This window comes from Geotrypetes seraphini, chromosome 9 (assembly GCF_902459505.1).
Source record: "Geotrypetes seraphini chromosome 9, aGeoSer1.1, whole genome shotgun sequence".
Classification (NCBI taxonomy): domain Eukaryota; kingdom Metazoa; phylum Chordata; class Amphibia; order Gymnophiona; family Dermophiidae; genus Geotrypetes; species Geotrypetes seraphini.
Genome location: NC_047092.1, coordinates 28,763,620 through 28,785,029, shown reverse-complemented (window position 1 = coordinate 28,785,029; position 21,410 = coordinate 28,763,620). Strand labels below are relative to the sequence as shown.

Sequence of the window (21,410 nt, the reverse complement as noted above, 5' to 3'; positions counted from 1 at the left end):
TTTTTCTCTCCAATATTGTGCTCTATGGACACTAAAGAAATCTAAACTAAGGGACCCTTCAAGGCCACAGTAGCAATTTTGACACACTAAATGCACCAAAGCCCATTCAGATCCTATGAACTTCAGTGCATTTACTGGCCAGCTATAATGACTCTTCTGTAATTCTGATTTTAGTGACACTTCCCTGGGGAAGTGAGGTAAGAAAAAGCTAAACACTTGAGAGTAGAGGGAAAGAAAAAATTGGGGAGGGGGGCATGGCACCTATGGCTTCCCCCATTTGGATACCTATGAATTGGAGTTAGATTTTGGACTTCAAGATTATTGGTTCTTTGCTATATCTCCCAATAGGAGGAAATATTTTTTTCACTTGAATAGTGAAACTCTGGACCTCATTGCCAGAGGAAATGGTAACAGCAGTTAGTGTAGCTGGGCTGAAAGGTTTGGACAAATTCCTTGAGGAAAAGTCCATAGTCTGCTGTTGAGACAGCCATGGGGGAAGCCCTGGGATCATGGAATGTTGCTACTCTTTGGAATTCATGGATGTTGCTACTGTTTGGGTTTCTGTCACGTACTTGTGACTTATCTTGGCCACTGTTGGAAACAGGATATGGAGCTAGATTGGGCTGACCCAGTATGGTTTATGTTCTCACATTCATTGAGTAACCTTTCAGAGCAGTTTACAATCAAATAAAATTTCTAATCCATTCATTATATAATTAATACTTCTTCTATATTTAATATAATTTAGATTGATCCCGCTGGGACAGAGAGGGTATTCTTTTAGTCTGTAATGGATCCCATGGACGACATACAATTATTACATCCATGCAACTTAGAAAACCCTATTGAAATAGCTCAAGTCAACCAAAAATTAGTCAAAATTAAAGAATGGCTCACCCACAACAAACTCGCGCTTAACATACCAAAAACAAAGGTCCTCCTTTTTCCTTCAAAACAGGGAATACAATTATCTTCTCCTTTCATGATAGATGATTTAATAATTGAAACAGTCACTTCACTCAAAATTTTAGGTGTAATCATAGATGACAAGTTTACTTATCAAGAACACGTCAACAACATCGTTAAATGCTGTTTTTATCGTCTTCGTTTAATCCGTTCAATGACTAAATATTTAGAACCACAATCCTTAAATATTTTAATGCACTCTCTTGTTATAACAAAACTAGATTACTGCAACTCTCTGCTACAAAATATTACTCAAAAAGAAAAAAAAAGTTTACAAATCATACAGAACATAGCAATCAAAATAATTCACAATGGTAAAAAATATGACCACGTAACACCTCTGCTAATCAAATCACATTGGCTGCCCATAAATAACCGAATAACTTATAAAATAGCTCTACTGATTTTCAAAACACTAAATACTAATGAACCACAATTCATAGATCGTTTATTAATACCCCATTCTTCAAATCGCTCTTTACGTTCCGAATCCCAAGAATTATTAATGGTTCCCTCTCTAAAAATAGTAGGGACAAAACGCCACGATATTTTCTCTGTAGTGGCTCCTCTTACTTGGAATTCTCTTCCTTTATATATCAGGAAAAATAAGAATTTAAACCAATTCAAAACTAATTTAAAAACATTTCTTTTTAAAATTTCTTTTGATCTCTAAACTCCCTTCATTGCCAATTTCTATCAGAGAACTTTCAATCCCTCCCCATTGTTTTTTCCCTCCCATTTCAGACCTCTCTTTCTCCCTTTTTAGGGAAAATATTTTTGTAACTTTAAATCCTTATGTTCATTCCATATGTGTCATAGTCTGTCAATATTGTTTTGTGTGTCAAATTACCTTTAGTTAAAGAAATATTATAATACTGTCATTTTACCCCTTTAGTGTTCAATATTATATAATTTAACGATGATTGTTATACTTTGTTAATCGCTTAGTTTGTAATAAGCGATACATCAAATAAAATTAAACTTGAAACTTGAAACTATTATATTAGTATTGTAAACCGCTTAATACTTGTGTTCAAGCAATATATCAAATGTAAACCACTATGGTCTGTGCTCAGATTTGCAGGTTTAGCAGATTGAAATAAATGAGGTATTGTGCTACTTTTAATACGTGCTGTGCACATGCTTTCTATTTCTTCAGCAGGTTTCCATCTAACACTTTTTTCAATGCTTGCTCTCTAGGCTGATCTGGTCAACACAATTGGTGAGAGTGCTGCCATGGGCTTAGCAGGGATTGTTCTCTGGGGAAACAACCAGTATGCCAGCTCACAGGTAGGAAATAAAGTCCTGAAAGAGAAAACTGAAGATCAATTATTTTACTTTCCCCCCCCCCCTTATCTATATTAAGGGAGAACATAAGAACATAAGAAATGCCCCTGTCGGGTCAGACCGGAGGTCCATCGTGCCCGGCAGTCCGCTCACGCGTCGGCTCCTCAGGTCCAGGACCTGATAGTGCTCAGACCTAAGACAGCTTGAACAGTGGTCATCAACTTGGCAGCTGGGCTTCAATGCTAAAAAATGTAAAGTAATGCACCTAGGCAAAAAAAATCCACACATAACTTACACACTAAATGGTGAAACCTTGTCCATGACCACAGTGGAACGTGATTTAGGAGTGATCATTAGCGACGATATGAAGGCTGCCAATCAAGTAGAGAAGGCTTCATCCAAGGCAAGACAAATGATGGGATGTATTCGTAGGGGTTTTGTCAGCAGAAAGCCTGAAGTCATAATGCCACTGTACAGATCCATGGTGAGACCTCATCTCGAGTATTGTGTTCAATTCTGGAGACCACACTACCGAAAAGATGTGTTGAGAATTGAGTCGGTTCAGCGAATGGCTACCAGGATGGTTTTGGGGCTCGGGGAACTCACGTATGAAGAAAGGTTGAGGAAACTGCGGATGTACTCACTGGAGGAGCGAAGAGAGAGAGGGGACATGATTGAGACCTTTAAGTATATTACTGGGCGTATAGAGGTGAAAGATGATATCTTCAGTCTTACAGGGCCCTCGGTAACCAGAGGACACTCGCTGAAAATCAGGGGAGGGAAATTTCAGGGTGATGCTAGGAAGTACTTCTTCACTGAAAGGGTGGTAGATCATTGGAACGAGCTGCCTCAGCGGGTGATTGAGGCCAGCAGCGTGTTAGATTTCAAGAGAAAATGGGATATTCATGTGGGATCTCTAGGAGAGTAAGAATCAGGGAGTGGGTCATTGGTATGGGCAGACTCGATGGGCTATGGCCCTTTTCTGCCGTCAATTTTTATGTTTCTATGTTTCTATACCTTAAAACTGTCATACGCTTTTCGCTTATGACCTGTAGAGTAACCTTCTATCTATACCCTGTAATCTCCTTCGCTTCCAGGAAGTCATCCAGCCCCATTTTGAAACCCAGTATTGTACTTTGTCCTATTACCTCATTTGGAAGCGTGTTCCAAGTGTTCACCACCCTCTGAGTGAAGAAAAACTTCCTTGCATTCGTTTTGAATCTGTCCCCTCTCAGTTTTTCTGAATGACCTCTTGTTTTTGTTGTCCCCGCTAGTCTTAAGAATCTGTCCCTCTCCACCTTCTCTATGCCTTTCATGATTTTATACGTCTGTATCATGTCTCCTCTCAGTCTCCGCTTTTCCAGGGTAAAGAGCTGCACTAATTCCAGTATCTTCAATTACATAAACAGTTGAACTTTGCTGAAACTGCCCCCCCCCCCTCCCCAAGCACAGGTACAGTGCATTTTTCTTCTTCAGAGATGCCCTAGATGGGAAAGCACAGATCGTAAAAGTCTGGTTACACTGGAGTGTTCTGAATTAGAGAATGACACAGTGACAAAATTAATCACCGTTCCTGTCCCCCCCCCCCCTGAATAACCACAGGAAACCATCTCCATGTCATTCTTTAAGGAGAGAGGGAAGAATCAGAGTATGAATGCGCTCAGCCATTGACCCTCAAGCCTTGCATTGAAGAATGCTGTTGTAGAAGGACTGAGGTTGAGATAGACACTAAAGAATGACACAGGATGGTTAGAACATAAGACCATAAGCATTGCCGTCCTGGGACAGACTGAAAATCCAGTCAAGCCCAGTATCATGTTTCCAACAAAGGCCAACCCAGGTCCCAAGTATCTGGCAGAAGCCCAAATAGTAGCAACATTCCAGAACTGAGATTATGATGTCATAATGCCTCATTCCACCAATGCCAATGAGCCAACCTCATCAGAGATGTCACAATGGCTTCATTATCCTATACTTGGCTCACATAAGAATCAGAGTATGAATGGGCTCGGCCACTGACCCTCAAGCCTTACATTGAAGAATGCTGGTGTAGAAGGACTGAGGTTGAGATAGGCACAGTGGCGTACCAAGGGGGGGGCGGGGGGGGCGGTCCGCCCCGGGTACCAAGCCCTGAGGGGGTGCTCCCGGTCCGGTCCAGTTACCCCCCCTGCGCCGGGTGTCGCGTCTGGAAACAGCCTGCAGCAAGATCGCGATGCCAGATATCTTTGCCTGCTTCGACTGTTTCCTCCGTCACGGTCCTGCCCCTCCTCTGATGTCAGAGGAGGGGCGGGACCGCGGCGGAGGAAACAGCCGAAGCAGGCAAAGATCTCTGGCATCGCGCGATCTTGTTGCAGGCTGTTTCCCCAGGGCAGTAGCGTACCAAGGGGGGCGAGGGGGAGGTCCATCCCGGGTGCCGCCTTAGGGGGGGGTGCACAGCTGGCCCGGTCCCTATCGTGCTCCTACCCTCCCAGCGAAAGCAGCATCGGCGCCATTATCGAAAAAGGTAATGGCGCCAGGCCTTGGAGCACCAAGGCAGACCGCTTCTCCCCCCTCCCAGCCGAAACCCCGCTGACCATCCTATCTCTCTCCTCCCCCAAGTGAACCTTTCTGACCCTCCCAGCGAAAGCAGCAAACCTCCCTCCAGTAGCGTCGGCTTTATCCTCCCTCTGCCGCATCACTGATGACGTCATCAGTAACGCGGCAGAGGGAGGAGAAAGCCGCGAAGGAGGTTTGCTGCTCTCGCTGGGAAGGTCGGAAAGGTTCACGGGGGGGGAGATAGGAGGGTCAGCGGGGGTTCGGCTGGGAGGGGGGAGAAGCGGACTGCCTCGGTGCTCCATTACCTTCTTCGGGCAGCAGCAGCGTTTACAATTCGCTGCTGTTGCCGGCTTCAGGCCTTGTTCTCTGCCGGGTCCTGCCTACTTCCAGTTTTCATGAAGACAGGACCCGACAGAGAGGAAGGCCTGAAGCGGGCAACATCAGTGAATTGTGAATGCTGCTGCTGCCCGATGAAGTTCAGGACATCGGGGAAGGAGCAGGGAGAAATCGGCTGCTGGCTTGGGGGTGAGGGTAGGGAAAGAATCGTGGAAGTGGAGAAATCGGCACGATGGCTTTGTGCAGGCTAGGGGGAGAGAGAAAGAAAGGAAAAAATAAAGAGGGGGGCCAGGGGGAGAGAGAAAGAAAGGCAGAAAGATAGAGGGGGACCAAGGGGAGAGAAAGAAAGGCAGAAATAAAGAGGGGGACCAAGGGGAGAGAAAGAAAGGCAGAAATAAAGAGGGGGTCAAGGGGGAGAGAAAGAAAGGCAGAAAGAAAGAGGAGGGCCAGGGGGAGAGAGAAAGAAAGGCAGAAAGAAAGAGGGGGACCAAGGGGAGAGAAAGAAAGGCAGAAAGAAAGAGGGGGGCCAGGAGGAGAGAGAAAGAAAGGCAGAAATAAAGAGGGGAGCCAGGGGGAGAGAGAAAGAAGAAGGATCAGAAGAAGGACCAGAGACTCATGAAATCACCAGACAAAAAAGTAGGAAAAATTATTTTATTTTCAACTTAGTGATCAAAATGTGTCCGTTTTGAAAATTTATATCTGCTGTCTATATTTTGCACTATGGCCCCCTTTTACTAAACCGCAATAGAGTTTTTTAGCGCAGGGAGCCTATGAGCGTCGAGAGCAGCGTGGGGCATTCAGCGCAGCTCCCTACGCTAAAAACCGCTATCGCAGTTTAGTAAAAAGGGAGGGGGAATATTTGTCTATTTTTGTATAGTTGTTACTGAGGTGACATTGCATAAAGTCATCTGCCTTGACCTCTTTGAAAACCCGCGGAATATAAATGATAATTAACATTTTCTCTGCGTACAGCGTGCTTTGTGTTTTTAAAATTTTATTGTTGGTAGATCATTTTGACTTGGCCACAAAGGTAAGGGGGAGGGAGGGAGGGGAACTGCTGAAAGACATCTAATAATCCTTGCAGGCTTGACTGCAGGGAATTATTTTTGTAAAATCATGTTTTGTTATGTGACTGGCATTATCTAGACTTTAATTTCTATGAATGAATAGAATGAAAATGATATAAAATTACTTGCTTGTTTTTATGTGCGTGCGCTGAAGGAAAGTGGAGAGAGAGTGGGCTGAGGATGCTGAAGGGAAATGGGGAAGAGAGTGGGGAGAAGACGCTGATTTATAAATTGACAATTGTACAGAATATTGTTTCTTTTTATACTTTAATATAAACAATTCAAGGCTTGTGTGGATGGAATCAGGTGGTTTGCGGGGATGGGGACCGAGCTTACGGGGATTAGTCCAATAAAATTGTATTTTTTTATATCTCATTATTTGTTTTATTTTTATTTGTTAATTTATAAAGTGGTGATTGTTATGTATCAGTTTTTTCAAATTTACATCTACTGTCTTTATATTTTGCACTGTATTAGAGGACATGTGTTACTGTTTTTTGTGGTGTTGCATTGTATCCAGGGTCTGGTTTCTTGGCGGATCAGTTTAACTTTTGTCTACATATTTCTATTTTTAGTTTGTGATTATTCCATTTTGGGCGAGGGTGTATCTCTGTTCTGTGTGTATGAAAAAGACATAGTTTTCAGTTGGCATTGACTACAGGACCAATTGACTGTGCGGGATCTGGCTTGTTTAGTTTTACAATGTATGTGTTGGTGTTCTAGTGCTCACTGCAGTGTTTAAGATGCAGCCTTTTCCTAGGTACACTCTTGTGGTGCGATATGTAGATTGGTACTAAAAATCATATTTTTCATATAGATGGGGGGGGGTCAAAAAATGATGGGCCCTGGGTGCCACATACCCTAAGTACGCCACTGCCTGCAACTACTCCATATGTACTTCTAATGTCATGACAATTTAGACATAATTTATGTTTTGTTATGTTTGGAATAATGGTTACATATATGAGGTTCAATAAAAGAAAATTTTCACTGCCTGTTTCTATTCTGACCATTTATTCCATTTCATGGTTATTGCAAAAAAAAAAAAAAAAAAAAAATTTTTTTACATGGGGGGGGGGGGGTGTCAAAAAATGATGGGCCCCGGGTGCCACATACCCTAGGTACGCCACTGGATAGGCATTAAAGAATGACACAGCCATTGTGATATCACCGATGAGGTTGGCTCTTAGGCATTGGTGGAATGAAGCATTATGACATCACAATGCAAGGGGGCCACTAAAAAGTTCTCAGCCCAACCAAGAAGAGAATGATGTGGAGCAGTGAAACTTACAAGTTATTCCACACTTTTCATTTCAATGATATGATATGAAATGAAAGTGTGGAATAACTTGTAATTTTCACAGCTCCACATCATTCTCTTCTTGGTTGGGCTGAGAACTTTTCAGTGGCCCCTCGTAGTAAATGCTATAAATAAAGGGAAGGAATCTCCCACATCACATATCTTAGGTTGTTAAGAGTCAGATGGAGTCTGGATTAGAATCAGTCCAACCTCTAGACCAGTGGTTCCCAAACCTGTCCTGGGGGACCCCCAGCCAGTCAGATTTTCAAGATATCCCTAATGAATATGCATGAGAGAGATTTGCATATAATGGAAGTGACAGGTATGCAAATCTCTCTCATGCATATTCATTAGGGATATCTTGAAAACCAGACTGGCTGGGGGTCCCCCAGGACAGGTTTGGGAACCACTGCTCTAGACCAATGCTTCTCAACCCAGTCCTTGAGGCACAGCTAGTCCCATCAGGTTTTCAGGATATCCACAATGACCATGCATGAGATAGAAAATCTATCTCATGTGCGTTCTTTGTGGATATCCTAAAAACCTGATGGGACTAGGTGTGTTCAAGGACTGGACTGAGATGCACTGCTCTAGCTGATTTCTACCCCACTTGTGACGTTATTGGCCTATAAATATCTGATGTTCTCTCTTGCTCTTGGCATTTTGGCAATCAGATCCCTAACAATTCCAATGTTTTGGTATGCATTAGGACATGACGGGCTGGTAATGTATATATGAAAACTCAAGGCCATTCTGTATGATGCACATAAAGTTAAAAAGAGCTATTTTAAGAATATTGGACAAAAGCAGCTACCTATAGATCAGGGGTGTCAAAGTCCCTCCTCGAGGGCCGCAATCCAGTCGGGTTTTCAGGATATCCTCAATGAATATGCATGAGATCTATTAGCATACAATGAAAGCAGTGCATGCAAATAGATCTCATGCATATTCATTGGGGAAATCCTGAAAACCTGACTGGATTGCAGCCCTCGAGGAGGGACTTTGACACCCCTGCTAAAGATTAATGGTTTAAAATTAATCACAGGCTCTTTCTTTTAGAATAGCTGTTCCACTGTGAAAAAATATATAAACGGACAGTTGGGACACTACATCGTCAATGTGACCTCCGCTGCCGAACTCTGTAGTGAAGCGCTGTGTAGAAAGAACGGCAAGTGTGTGCGGAAAGCCATCGACTCTTCCGCCTACCTGCACCTGAACCCTGCAAGCTTTGGCATCCAGACTCTTCTCTCTGGCAGGGGAGTGAGGTTCCGCGTGAGAGGCGACGCAAAGGTGATAGACGTCCAAGCTATGAATGAGAGCTTCCTGTGTCGGTGCTACGAAGGCTGGGCTGGAATCTCCTGCGAACTCAAAAATCACAATGGCACGAGCAAGGAAATTCCTCATCGAATTGTCCTTTTAACACTAGTTGTGCAAGTTTTATTTTTCATCATGTTACAATGTTTGTGTTACAAGTATAGTATTTAAATAACAATAAATAAAAAAAGAGATTTTTATGAAAAATGCTTATTTTCTTAGAAGCCAGTAACAGTTTCAATAGCAGCTGTGTTACTTTCTTTGCTATCTGCTGATTGTACATACATCCTGGTGCAGGCAGTCCTGTGTAGTGATTGATATACAGTAAATGCACTTGTGCATACTGTTAGCAACTGGAACACATTCTATAACACTGCTATGGAGTACTTACTACAGAATCCAGTAGTTGGCAGTATTGAGCCAGGTAGAAGCAGCTTCTAGCCAGCGAAGTATTACTCACTGAACATAGCCATTGATTTTCAGTAACACTAACTAGCCCAGAATCTGAAGTTATGCTGAAACTGCTAATATTCAACGCTGATAACTATTTGATACTGTCACAGGGAAGCCCCTTTGAACTCTTGAGTTGCCCTCAGAGGTGCCAAATGCTAACTGCACACCTCCAATTGCAAAGCCTATTTGTCAAAAGAAACCCCAGTAACTAACACTTCCTATTTATATCTTTCTAAGGAGCTACAGCAGGAAAGGAAAATTAAGTCACCAAGCCTGAGGCAGAAAGGAGAAGTTAAGCCTGATTTATTTAGTTCCAAAAGGGAACACAAATCTTAAGGCAGAAAAGCCAGGTAAACACACCTCCTTGCACTGCAGCAATTAGTGGCAGGCAGGCACCTGGAGCTGAACTTAAATATCCCAGCACCACAAGCCAACGAGGAGGAGGAGGAGGAGGAGGAGGAGGAGTTACACCCAGAGCAGCAGTTGTCAAGAGAAGCGACCACGGCCTAAGCCATGCTTGACTCAGTGCGGAAAGGAAAATCAGGAAATTCTACAGCCCAGGTACCAAACTGAACCAGAGATTACTTATTCAGAAGCAGTAAATGAGAGTAATCAGAAGCTAAATGAAATAGAAATGGATTCAGAGACAGAGTTTATGGAATGCAATAACAATGGAGGAATGGGTGACTCCATGGAGACTTAAAGAGGGGCTGAAGAAGTGGCAGGAGCTGGATTAAATGCTGTTGAAAGTGTGTTTAACTGATACGCACAATGGAGGAGCAAGACTTTCTTACTCATGACCATCAGCATTGCTTTGGACACCAGTTTTGTCTCTGCTCGTTCTAAACATTTACCTGCACTTAATGCACTATTCACGCGATAGAGAAATCATCCTTTGAGACTCTTGACAAAGGTATTTATTCTGAAACATTATCAGTGTCGAGTATTCGAGGTGCTACTACCAATAAAGTGTACTTTGAACTGTACTGTATACCCGTGGCTGAATTATTGCTATCTTATCCTCACGACTCCTCCATTCTTGGACAGAACTCCTCCATTCTTGGACAGAACTCTTGCCTTCTAGGCAGGCAAATGGAACAATTGGCTTAGTAACATTATCACGCTCTCCTCATCTTATTTCAATTTTAGAAAATTGGTAAAAACAAGTTTGTTCAATCGATTTGTAAACTAAGAATCTATACAGCTCTGCTAATTCAACCAGTAACCTTAAGAACTTTATAGCTTTCCATTTCTTTCATTATGTAAGATTGTATTGATGACTTTTGATTTGTGACCTCTTCACTGATTGTCCAGCGCTTCTTGTTGTAAACCGCCTCGAACTTCCATGGCTTTGGCGGTATATAAAATAAAATTATTATTATTATTATTGTGCTGTGCTTCTGTTGTCGTTGAGGCCTTTTTGGGCTCTCTCTCCAGTGTTTTTAACTGATATGCTACATGACAGTTTAGGCCCAGGATTGAGGGGGAAATGGACTGCAATAGTGGAAATAGCTAGAAGCTGGGAGTTTGGTTTAAAGAGAAACCAAGAAGCTGCCTGGCAGTACCTCCTGAAGGTAAAAGGTTTTTTTTCATTTAAAAGCCAACTCATGGAAGTCAGCTGAATTCTCTTTGAAAGCAATGCTGGAATAGAATATTATAACCAAGAAAAGTTCAGCTCTGAATTCTGATGTAACACAGTGGAAGATTCTAATTCTTGACCCGCAGGGTTCTTGGGCAGGTACAGATTCATCAGAATTATTCAGGGAGGCATAACCCGCTCCTTTGAGCAGTGCAGTACAGGCTCAAAGAAAATATTAGCAGGTTTTTTTCTTGCTAGTGGAAAAATGGTAGAGTTTATTGAATGCAATCTTCACTATTTACCACAGTGTTAGAGGCCTAGGAGTGAAGGCCTGTGAAGCCCAAGCCTAAATTAAAGAGATTCTGAAAATTGAGGCCTGTTTCAAGAGCAAAGGAAGGGCAGGAGGTTTTGGGACTGTGCACTTCCTGCCCAGGTGATATAGGCATTGGCCTGAAAACCATATTTTGGAGAAGCTAATCCTTTTTTGGTTTTTTTCTTCCTGTCTCGGGCTGAGTTATTGGGAACAAGTACCCGAAAGGACAGGAGACTTGAAGCTGGAAGCCATAGAAACCAGGACCAATAGAGGGAACTGAGATTAAAGCCCTCAAGAGAAGAAAAGGAACTTGGGGAACTGAGATTAAAGCCCTCAAGAGAAGAAAAGGAACTTGGGGAACTGAGATTAAAGCCCTCAAGAGAAGAAAAGGAACTTTACAGAGGAAAATAAGTTGCATTTTCTCTACAACTATATTGATTTACTGTTCCAATAAAATAATTCATTGGTCTAAAACAGATGTGAACTGGACTCTCTTTTTTTTTTTTTTCCTTTTCTTGTGTTTGCCATTTTTACACTCCACTAGCCTCTAAGACTAACTGCTCAGTCTGATTTACCTATGGCCAAACTCTAGGTTGGGCTGTTGCTCTACCTATATCCAGTCACAGTACCCAGATTATTCTGATGGCCACCATTATATACAAATAGTTGGTGTTGCTATCTGAAGCTCTGCCATGTCAAATGCATTAAGGACCTTTCTCCAGTTCACCCACCAAGGTGCCTTCCTCTCATGCATTTGCACTCTCCGCCTTGTCCCTGTCATCTGTCATCTATATATCTTTCTCTTTTTTACCTCCCCATCCATGGCATCCTTTTAAAACTTCAACATGCAAAATATCACAGAGTAAATATTTTATATTCAACAAATATTGTGTACTGCAATCATACAGTATTATAGTGAAGCGCTCAGACCAACCACCATAGTGCTCAATAAAATCACTAGGGTTGAACAAAGATAGCTATCAGGACCATCATAGCACTTTAAATGTCTCAAACAGCCCTGTTGAATATACATACTAGAATTTAACACTTTTTTCTTTTTTTGTTACTGTTAGATTTCAACTTATCGAACTCCTAGTCCAACCAGCAGTGTTCATATAGCCTCATCACCATATTGCTGTTCCCTCGTGTGTAATTAAAGCGTGTTGTTCATCCCCCGCTGTGTACACCCCTCTACCAGGATTTTGCAAAAATACTTCATCAGGAGGGGAAACTGCTGTTGGCTCTACAAGCTGGGAAGGACTACAAATCAAACGCACGCTCAGCATGCCTTTTAAACATGCCATAATTCCCCAACAGCAGCAGTGTGATGAAGACAGGCTGTCACTGGCTGCTCTAGGTAGGGTTACCATATTTTTGAAGAAAAAAAACCCCCAACAATACATGACCCCCACCCACACTTCTCCCACAGCCCCATCCATTTCCTTGGTCCCCCCTTCCCATCCTCTTTATCTTTTTAGTGCTTCTCTCTTCCTTCCTCCAACCCTCCTCCCCTACGAGTGCTTCTTTCTCCTCTCTCCTTCCAACTCCCCTCTCCTGTGGGTCTGTCTCTCTCTCCTCTCTCTCTCTTTCCAAACTCCTCTCGTGGGTGCCCCTCTCTCTCCTTCCAACCTCCTCGCCTGCTGTTTCTGTCTCTCCCATCCAGCACTACCCTACTCCATGATCTTTTCTCTAGCATTCACTCCTTTCCATAATGCTTCTCAAGCCCTTCCTCCCTTAGAAACATAGAAACATGATGGCAGATAAAGGCCTAATGGTCCATCCAGGCTGCCCTGCCCTAGCATCCATTATCTTTTCTTCTTCCAAAGTGATCCCATATGCCTATGATATCTTTGTCTCCACCACCTCCACTGGGAGACCATTCCACACATCTACCACCCTTTCTCTAATGAAGCATTTTCTTACATTACTTCTGAGCCTATCGCCTCTTAACTTCATCCTATGCCCTCTCCTTCCAGAATTTTCCTTCATTTGAAAAAGACTTACCTCCTATACATTAACACCACAGAGATATTTAAACGTCTCTATCAAGTTTCAAGTTTATTTAAAATTTGATAAAAACGTTTATAAAAATTTCTAAGCAAAGTATACATATTAAGTTCTCTAAGTCTGTCCCCATACGATTTATGATGAAGGCCATTAACCAACTTTGTAGCAGCCCTCTGGAACGACTCCATTCTATTTATATTTCTTTGAAGGTACAGTCTCCAAAATTGCACACAGGATTCCAAATGGGGCCTCACCAAAGACTTATACAGCGGCATTATCACCTCCCTTTTCCTACTGGCCATTCCTCTCTTTATATACCCAAGCATCTTCCTGGTTTGACTGTTGCCTTTTCTACCTGTTTTGCCACCTTGAGATTATCAGACACAATCACCCCCAAGTCCCACTCTTCTTCCGTGCACAAAAGTTCCTCTCCTCCTATACTATATCTTTCTCCTGGATTTTTGCAGCCCAAGTCCATGATCTTACATTTTTTAGCATTAAATCTTAGTTGCCAGTTGCTTCACCATTCTTCAAGCTTCAGCAGATCCCTCCTCATGTTATCCACACCCTACGGGGTGTCTACCCTATTACAGAGTTTGGTATCATCCACATAAAGGCAAACTTTGCCAGACAGTTCCACGATATCACTCTCAAAGATGTTCCCGTGTAGGCAGGACTTCCTTCCTTCCTGCTGTTTTTCCAAAATATTTGGGTAACTAATTTCCACCATTCAATTGTATTTTTTTTTTTTTGTAAACTGCATCGAGCTTCACGGTCCTGAGGTATATAAGTCGATTGTTATGTTCTTTGCTTGTCAAATTATTGTTTCGTTATTAATCAAAATATCATGTTTTTGAAAAACTTTATATGCAGCCAATCACTTAACTTGCTCCTAACGGTGACCGATCCGTTTCACTCTGATGGTTTCCTCAGGGGACGTGCTTTAAAATCTGCTGCTTATGCATTTTCTTCTCTTTATTTAAAGATGTAACCTTCAAGCAAAAAGAAAAAACCAGCGTAAAATTCAACATAAGCCATGATGACTGTTCATTTTAAACCAGACAAGCTAAATTTTGAGATCACCAACAACACGTTATTCACATTTCATCCTGACTTCTGATTCTTACTAGGGATGATAACTGAAAAAAAATGGCAATTGCATATAACTTAGATACTGTCAGCCATTACACCAATCAGTCTGTGTCAGTACTCATTCATACCGTTCATGGATTGTTCTTAAAATAACGTCAGAGGTTCTTTTAAAAACATTCCTCATTTAAAGATCAAGTTTCAAGTTTAATTTTATTTTGATATACTGCCTATCATATTAGTCTAAGCCAATGTTTCTCAACTCGGTCCTGGGGTACTCCCTTGCCAGTCAGGTTTTCAGGATATCCACAATGAATATGCATAAACTTGATTTGCATACACTGCCTCCATTATATGCAAATTTCTTTCACACATATTCATTGTGGATAGCCTGAAAACCTGACTGGCAAAGGGATACTCCAGGACAGAGTTGAGAAACAATGGTCTAAGCCCTACTGAATGTGCATAGAGCAGATTTGCATGCCTGTCACTTCTATTATATGCAAATCTCTCTCATGCATATTCAGTAGGGCTAGCCTGAAAGCTCGATTGGCCTGGTGGTCCTCCAGGACAGGGTTGGGAACCATTGGTCTAAGCGGTGTACATACAAAGTTTAAAAAAAGTTAAGTTCATGGAAGCCTCAGATTTCAGCAATGCACTGACTCAGACTGTAATAACAGGTTTTGCTTAACTGCCACAGGATCCTCGGGCTGCTTCACTGTTATTGTAGACCAGGTAACTGAAGAAGGCAGGAAGCCAGAGCGAAGGTAACAAAGATTTCTGTTCCAATAAGTTTATTTAAAAGAGTAAATATATTTATGTGAGAACTGTACCTATTTTTTGCAAATTAAATTATTTGGTAATTAGTAATTTTCTTGTTTTAAGCTGAAGGGACTTTGTATTTTTAAAATTTGCACTTGAACATGTCTATATAAAATATTATTCATGACTATGTATTCTTTAGACTGACACAAGGTTCCTGGACGTTCAGGACAAAGACACAAGGTTCCTGCATGTTCAGGAAGCTTTAAGTGCAAATGTTTATTATTCTCATAATGCATATAATTACAAAACCAACAACCTCTTAGGTACAAAAAGTCTGTGACGCATGCCTCATTGCTCATGCCTCTAAATTCGATCACATTACTCCGATACTTCTAGAGCTTCATTGGCTGCCTGTTGAATTTAAAGTTCTTTGTGTGATGTTTTAAGGTGTTTCAGCATAACTGTCCATCAAGTGTTCGCTCTCTTTTGCTATGGCATTGTTCTTCGCGTGAGTTACGGTCTTCAGACAGTTTGAGATTAGAAATTCTATCATTAGCAGCCATGAAGCTTGCGGGGAACCGCATAGCTGTGTTTTCAGTGTAGAGCCATTCATTGTAGAATGCCTTATCTCTGTCGCTGCGCCAATCAAATATGCTCTGGCATTTTAGAAAGGAGGTGAAAACTGTGCTGTTCGAGCATTTTTTGGAGCAAGCCATATGACAGTTTGAGTTAGATCAGTTCATTTTCTGCTGTTTTGTATTTGTTTGTATTTTTTACTGTGATTTTGTATGTGTTTGTTGTTTCCCACTTAGATTTGTGGATAGGCGGGATATTAATCATTTTAAACAAATAAAAATGTTACAGTAATTTCACCATATGTTCAGTGCTCACAGAATTTGTCATAAAAGCCGGACCCTACACAGGCCGTGTTTCGGCACAACTTTGCCTTCCGCAGGGGTCCTGATGATTATCTGTAACTTGAGTTTTACCAAAATGACTGTAGGTGAATGACACAATTCCAAGGCAGAAGTCGCTGCTCCTAACTAAACCCACCCCTGGCAAAAGAAGTTAGCTTTTTATGCTAATAATAAACATTTGCACTCAAAGCATTCTGAACATTGAGGAACCTTTGTTTCACTTTTTGTGTCTTTGGGTTCATGGATATCGTTGGGAAACATTGGTCCTTTTCTCCAGGTTTGGTGTTTGCTTTTATGTATTCTTTAGCACATATTCATAGAATGGCATAAACGAGGCTTTTCCCTAGGGTAATGGAAATAAAGATTTTTTTTAACTTCTGCACTATTTTAACATTTTTATTTATGTACAGTTATGCAGTAATATAACTAAGACATGAGCTACTCCATCTTTTGAAGGGACACGTAGGCACTTATACAGGTTTGACATCTGTGTTTGGGGATATCTAATATAATAAAACCCTAGCAGCGGATACGCACTCTTACCGGCGTGTTCCCTGATCCATATGTCCGTGGCCAGCAAGAGTGCGTATGTGACCTTACAACGGTCCCGCATTCACGGTCTCGCTGGCTCCCTTAATAAAGTTTTTCGCCGCGGTAGCTTGCTGACAAAAAAGACTCCAGCTGCTTTGCTGGCTCCCCACTCACTCTGTAAGTAATTTCTTCGCGGTCTGACCCTCCCATCCCTTCCCGATGTCTGACCGGCTCACTTAGTCCTTTGCCGCCTCCCCTTCCCTTCCCGCAGTCCTGACTCCAAACATGCCGATTCCAACAGCGTCCGCAGCACTCTACACACGCTGCTTTGGGGCCTTCTACTGCCCTGATTTGCTCTGCCGTGTCTCTGATGATGTCATCAGGGATGTGCCAGAGTAAATCAGGGCAATAGAAGGCCCCAAAGCAGCGTGTATAGAGTGCTGCAGATGCTGCTGGAATCGGCAGGTTTGTTGGGACCGCGGGAAGGGAAGGGGGAGCGGAAGGGACTAAGGGAGCCGGCCAGACCACGGGAAGGGAAAGGGGGGGTAGGGGAAACGCTGCTGCAGCACAGGGAAGTGGTGTGTGGGGAGGGAAATGGAGGGGGAGGGAATGCTGCTGCTGTGGCTGCTGCACAGGGAAGTGGGGGAGATCGTAATGCTGCTGCTGCTGCACAGGGAAATGGAGGGGGAGGGAATGCTGCTGTGGCTGCTGCACAGGGAAGTGGGGGGAGAGAAATGAAGACAGACAGCGGGAGGAAGGGAGACAGAAAGAAAAGAAGAAAGAGGCAGGGGCAGGGAGAGACACAGAAAGACAGACAAAGGGGGCCAGGGAGAGAGACAGAAAGAAAGAAAGACAGCGGGAGGGAGAGAGAGACAGAAATAAAGACAGACAGACATATATTCTAGCACCCGTTAATGTAACAGGCTAAAATACTAGTATGGTATATTATGCCTATAATTTTAAGATGTGGACTACATCTTTTCAAGGGCACATTGGATGGGCTATGGCGTCAGAGATTCTGGCCGAATTCTATAAACAGCGCCGTAACTGTAACGAACACAATATATTAACAAAACTTCAATACTGAAGCTAAATTTGCAAAAAGTTGAAAAATTCTTGCCAACTACATAAGTTCAATCACTTCACTTTTCAGATCGCCGTGGAATTCATTTCAGCCATGACATAGAAAAAAAAACCCTATGATGTATCCAACTAAGTGGCCAGGCCACAGCTCAGAAAACCATTTCAAGCTACCAAGACCGATGTATTCTGCCAGTCATCCAGTCACTCATACCATTCAAACCTATAGGGTACATACTGTTCAACTCAAAACATCCAATGCAACTCTTTCAAATTTAAATTTCACCCTCCATTGCCTATGTTATAGTTTAGAGACTCTTGTAATAATTACGATCATGAAATTATCCCTGTACTACCACGATTGAGCATTAAACACAGGTGAATCTGTAAAGCACTAAAAGAAAATCCCTGTTCTGTAAAAGTTACAGCAGATTTTACATATGTAGCAGATGCAGCCATAAAACAAGAATCACTTCTTCAGCAATTATCCTGAATTTGTGGCTAGGGATATGAAAGCACCTCTTTGTCCCTGTGATTCTACAATTAGTGCCTTATAAAGAAACAGTGCTAAGTGTGATTATATTATTTGTTAGAAAATACACAAGTATATGCATGGAATACATGTGCCCCAACTTCAGAGATAAGATTAAATGCATGCATCAGCATTTGTGAGCTGGAGGGTCTATTTTATAAAGGTGCATAGAAATGTATGTCCAAGCAGTGCAGATAAAGAGCAGACCACACAGCAACTTGATGGTAAGGTAGTAGGCAATTTAGTAAAGCAGAACAGCTGATGTGACCACCTTTCATCTACGTACAGCTGCTTCAGGGGCAGCTAACTAGAGGAAATAATGAAAAATGCACTTTCCTCTAGACGTAGTAATAATAGCAAATAGCCACAGGAATTACAGCAGTTCTCTAGAGAGAAGTCTGTTTTAATTATTCCCTCTAGTTGTTTGCCCCTGATGAAGTCTTACATAGGTAAAACGTGACCACATCAGGCACTGTGTTTTATCTAATTTTCTTTTATGCATATGTTATTTTAGATTCCTGTGTTTTGTTGCTTTTTTTAAATTCTTTATTCATTTTTTAACTCCAATACATAGTGCAACAAATTAACAATCAAGTAATATAATATATTGCATTCTATTCCAACAAATAATATAGAAATACTTAACCCCCCACCCCACCCCTCCTGGATGTGTACAACAATCTTTCATGAATCAAAAGGAAATAATGTTAATAATTAACATTTAAATCTTACAATATTTCCTTGAATTTACTATGGTCTTCCAGCTGCAACGAATTAATATTTTCAAACTTATAAATCTGGCGTAAGGATTCCCACCAAAAACTATAATTTAAGTTATCCCAGTTTTCCAATTTTTCATTATAAGGTGCATGGCTACTCCTGTCATGATGAGGAACAATTTATTCTGGTTTGCATTGATTGGTCTCTTGGGGAATAATACCGTTCCAAACAATATTATATCATATGACAATGATAATGGAACTTCCAATATCGTAATAATTTGACCCCAAATGGATCTCCAGAATTTAAATAGCAAGGGACAATAGTACGGTAGATCCTAGTGTCCCTACATCGAGATGACAGTGCCAGCATCTGTTAGACTTAGAACTATCCAATTTCTGTAAACGAACAGGGGTCTTGATCGTGAATATTGTGTTTTTTTGATAGTATGTCAGTGTTTATTGTATGTTTTATTTTATTATGTATATAAGATTGGAACCCACTTAATACTGTCGGATATGTGGGATATAAATATTTGAAATAAAATAAAAAATTAATTCATTTGTTAATTTGTTGCACTATGTACTTTAATAAATCATTTACCCACTTACCATCTGGTGCTTGTGGTCTGTTCTTTATCTATACTGCCAAAGCATGCACAGATTCCTGCCTCCTATTGTTCTGCTATAGGCATTTATGTTTCTTTTACAAAATAGGCACTTTTTTAGGCTTCTCCCTTATGCATCCTTTCGAAATGAAGCCCACTGAGGACAGATGTTGCTAGTCTATACACTGATTGCATAGACTCTCACAGCAATGCCCTGGTTTCCTTTCTGTAAATTTGGCTTTCAAATAATCTGTGCCTGACTATGAGTAGGAGTATTTGTGCACTGGTTCTTCTAAAAATAAATTAAAAATGGGCAGTTTGGCTTTGGCACCCTTACTTAAAGAATGCAGTCAAGAAAAAGAAATAGAATTTTTTAAAATAGATGCAGAGACATCACAACTTTTTTCCCCAGGGAAGCTGATGTTTAGCCTGACCACACTCAGGGCTTCTATTTCCTACTCCATAGTCAGAAAGAAAGATAGTTGGTCTTCTTAGAGGAGAAGTTGTAATTATTATAAAATCAAATCAAACTGCAATTTCGTCGGAAAGCGTAAGGTAGACAACATGACACTGAAACATTTTGCTAAATATTTCAAGAAAATGGGGAGTCTAACAGCAGCCCTCTAGCTTAGTACAGCGGTGCTATTTTTAAATGCATGTTCTAATTACATCCTAGGGGTAGAAGGTGACCTTAAGCCTCACCTATAAACTAAAAAGAAATAAACCCATTTGGAAATGTGCCACTGCTTAACATTTCTGTGTTTTCTAACTTGTTGCTTTGCCCATTTTAAATTTTTTTTGTTTTTTTCCTTGAACTCTTAAAGACAGCTTATTCAGAAAAAATTATTGTCAGCGTCTATGAGACAAACTTGGGTTTTTTTTGTTACATAGAGCTTTTTGGACCGCAGTTAGATTACAAAAGTTAAATAGTACCTTGTCCAATAGATGCTGGCATTGTAAGTCGGAGGTAGGGACTTTGGACCATCTTTTATTCTACTGTCCTCATATTTTAGCCTTTTGGAACTCAATCTGGGATCAAATAAATTGTTTATTGGAAAACCATGTAGCGTTATCTTATGATACTGTGATATTTGGAATGTGTATGAGAAAAAAGAGTCAGATAACATCGAGTAATAATAAACTTTTAATGATCATGACTGGAGTTGCCATCCAACATATTACTAATAACTGGAAAGATCATACTAGATTAAACTTTAATTTTTGGTGGAATTCATTATGCCACATATATAGAATGGAAAGATCAATAGCGACACAAAATGGAAATTATAATAATTTTATTAAAATATGGGAGCCATTGGCATCTTTTTGTTATGATTAAATGCCATTTTCCTATTAGTCAGACATCATATAATAATAGGAGGGGGGAGGGATACAAAGATAGGTTTTGTTACATGAATGAAGGGTTTTGAGGGAGGGTGGGGAGAGGGTTACATTTATATGTTTAGAATATAATATAAGATATACAAGTGCCTTGTTTCATTGTGTTACTTATGAATATTGTACACTTGATGAAAGATTTTTAAAATGAATAAAGAATTAAAAAAAAAAAATAAAAAATTACTGATGTTATCAGTAAGACAACCAGATAGCAGCAACCAAATCATCCATATAATATTATTTTTTGTTTATTTATTGCCCGCCCTTATCCAGGGTGAGTTACATAATGACATACAAAATAAGACATAACATTTATCTTACTAATCACATCAAAAACACACTATAAACAAATTACATACTTGCATATAAAAATCAAATTGCATATGATATACACGTTGCATCAACGATAAACCTTTAAGGACAAACAACTGACCAAACCCTAAAATACATCAAAATATAAAATTTCATGTAGCATACAGGACGCCTCAATGACAAACATCATTATGCCAAACAGAACAAACTGGACCATCGAACACCTCCGTGACCAGCACTCAACAGTCATCACTTCTCCCTCAGCCAAACTCAGACCCTATATTTCATCTTACAGAACAGGT

The 21,410-nt window shown here is 41.0% G+C and overlaps 2 protein-coding genes across 7 annotated transcripts in view; both read left to right on the top strand.

Annotated features, from left to right (window-relative positions):
* LOC117366969 (hyaluronidase-like) overlaps positions 1-9,684 on the top strand; it is a 42,860-nt gene extending 33,176 nt beyond the window's left edge. For 4 of the 5 annotated variants that reach the window (XM_033959082.1, XM_033959081.1, XM_033959083.1 and 1 more), the window contains 2 exons: positions 2,167-2,256; positions 8,551-9,684. In XM_033959082.1, coding sequence (XP_033814973.1) covers positions 2,167-2,256; positions 8,551-8,976 — 516 coding nt within the window. In that variant the 3' untranslated portion in view covers positions 8,977-9,684. The remainder of the gene's footprint in view (positions 1-2,166; positions 2,257-8,550) is intronic. The other variant, XM_033959085.1, reaches the window with a different exon arrangement.
* A 49-nt stretch (positions 9,685-9,733) lies between these two features.
* Positions 9,734-21,410, top strand: part of LOC117366966 (hyaluronidase-4-like) — a 31,918-nt gene continuing 20,241 nt past the window's right edge. The window contains exon 1 of one of the 2 annotated variants that reach the window (XM_033959072.1): positions 9,734-9,819. The gene's annotated coding sequence lies outside the window, so the exon portion shown is untranslated. Of the gene's footprint in view, positions 10,172-21,410 lie in introns of both variants that reach the window. The other variant, XM_033959071.1, reaches the window with a different exon arrangement.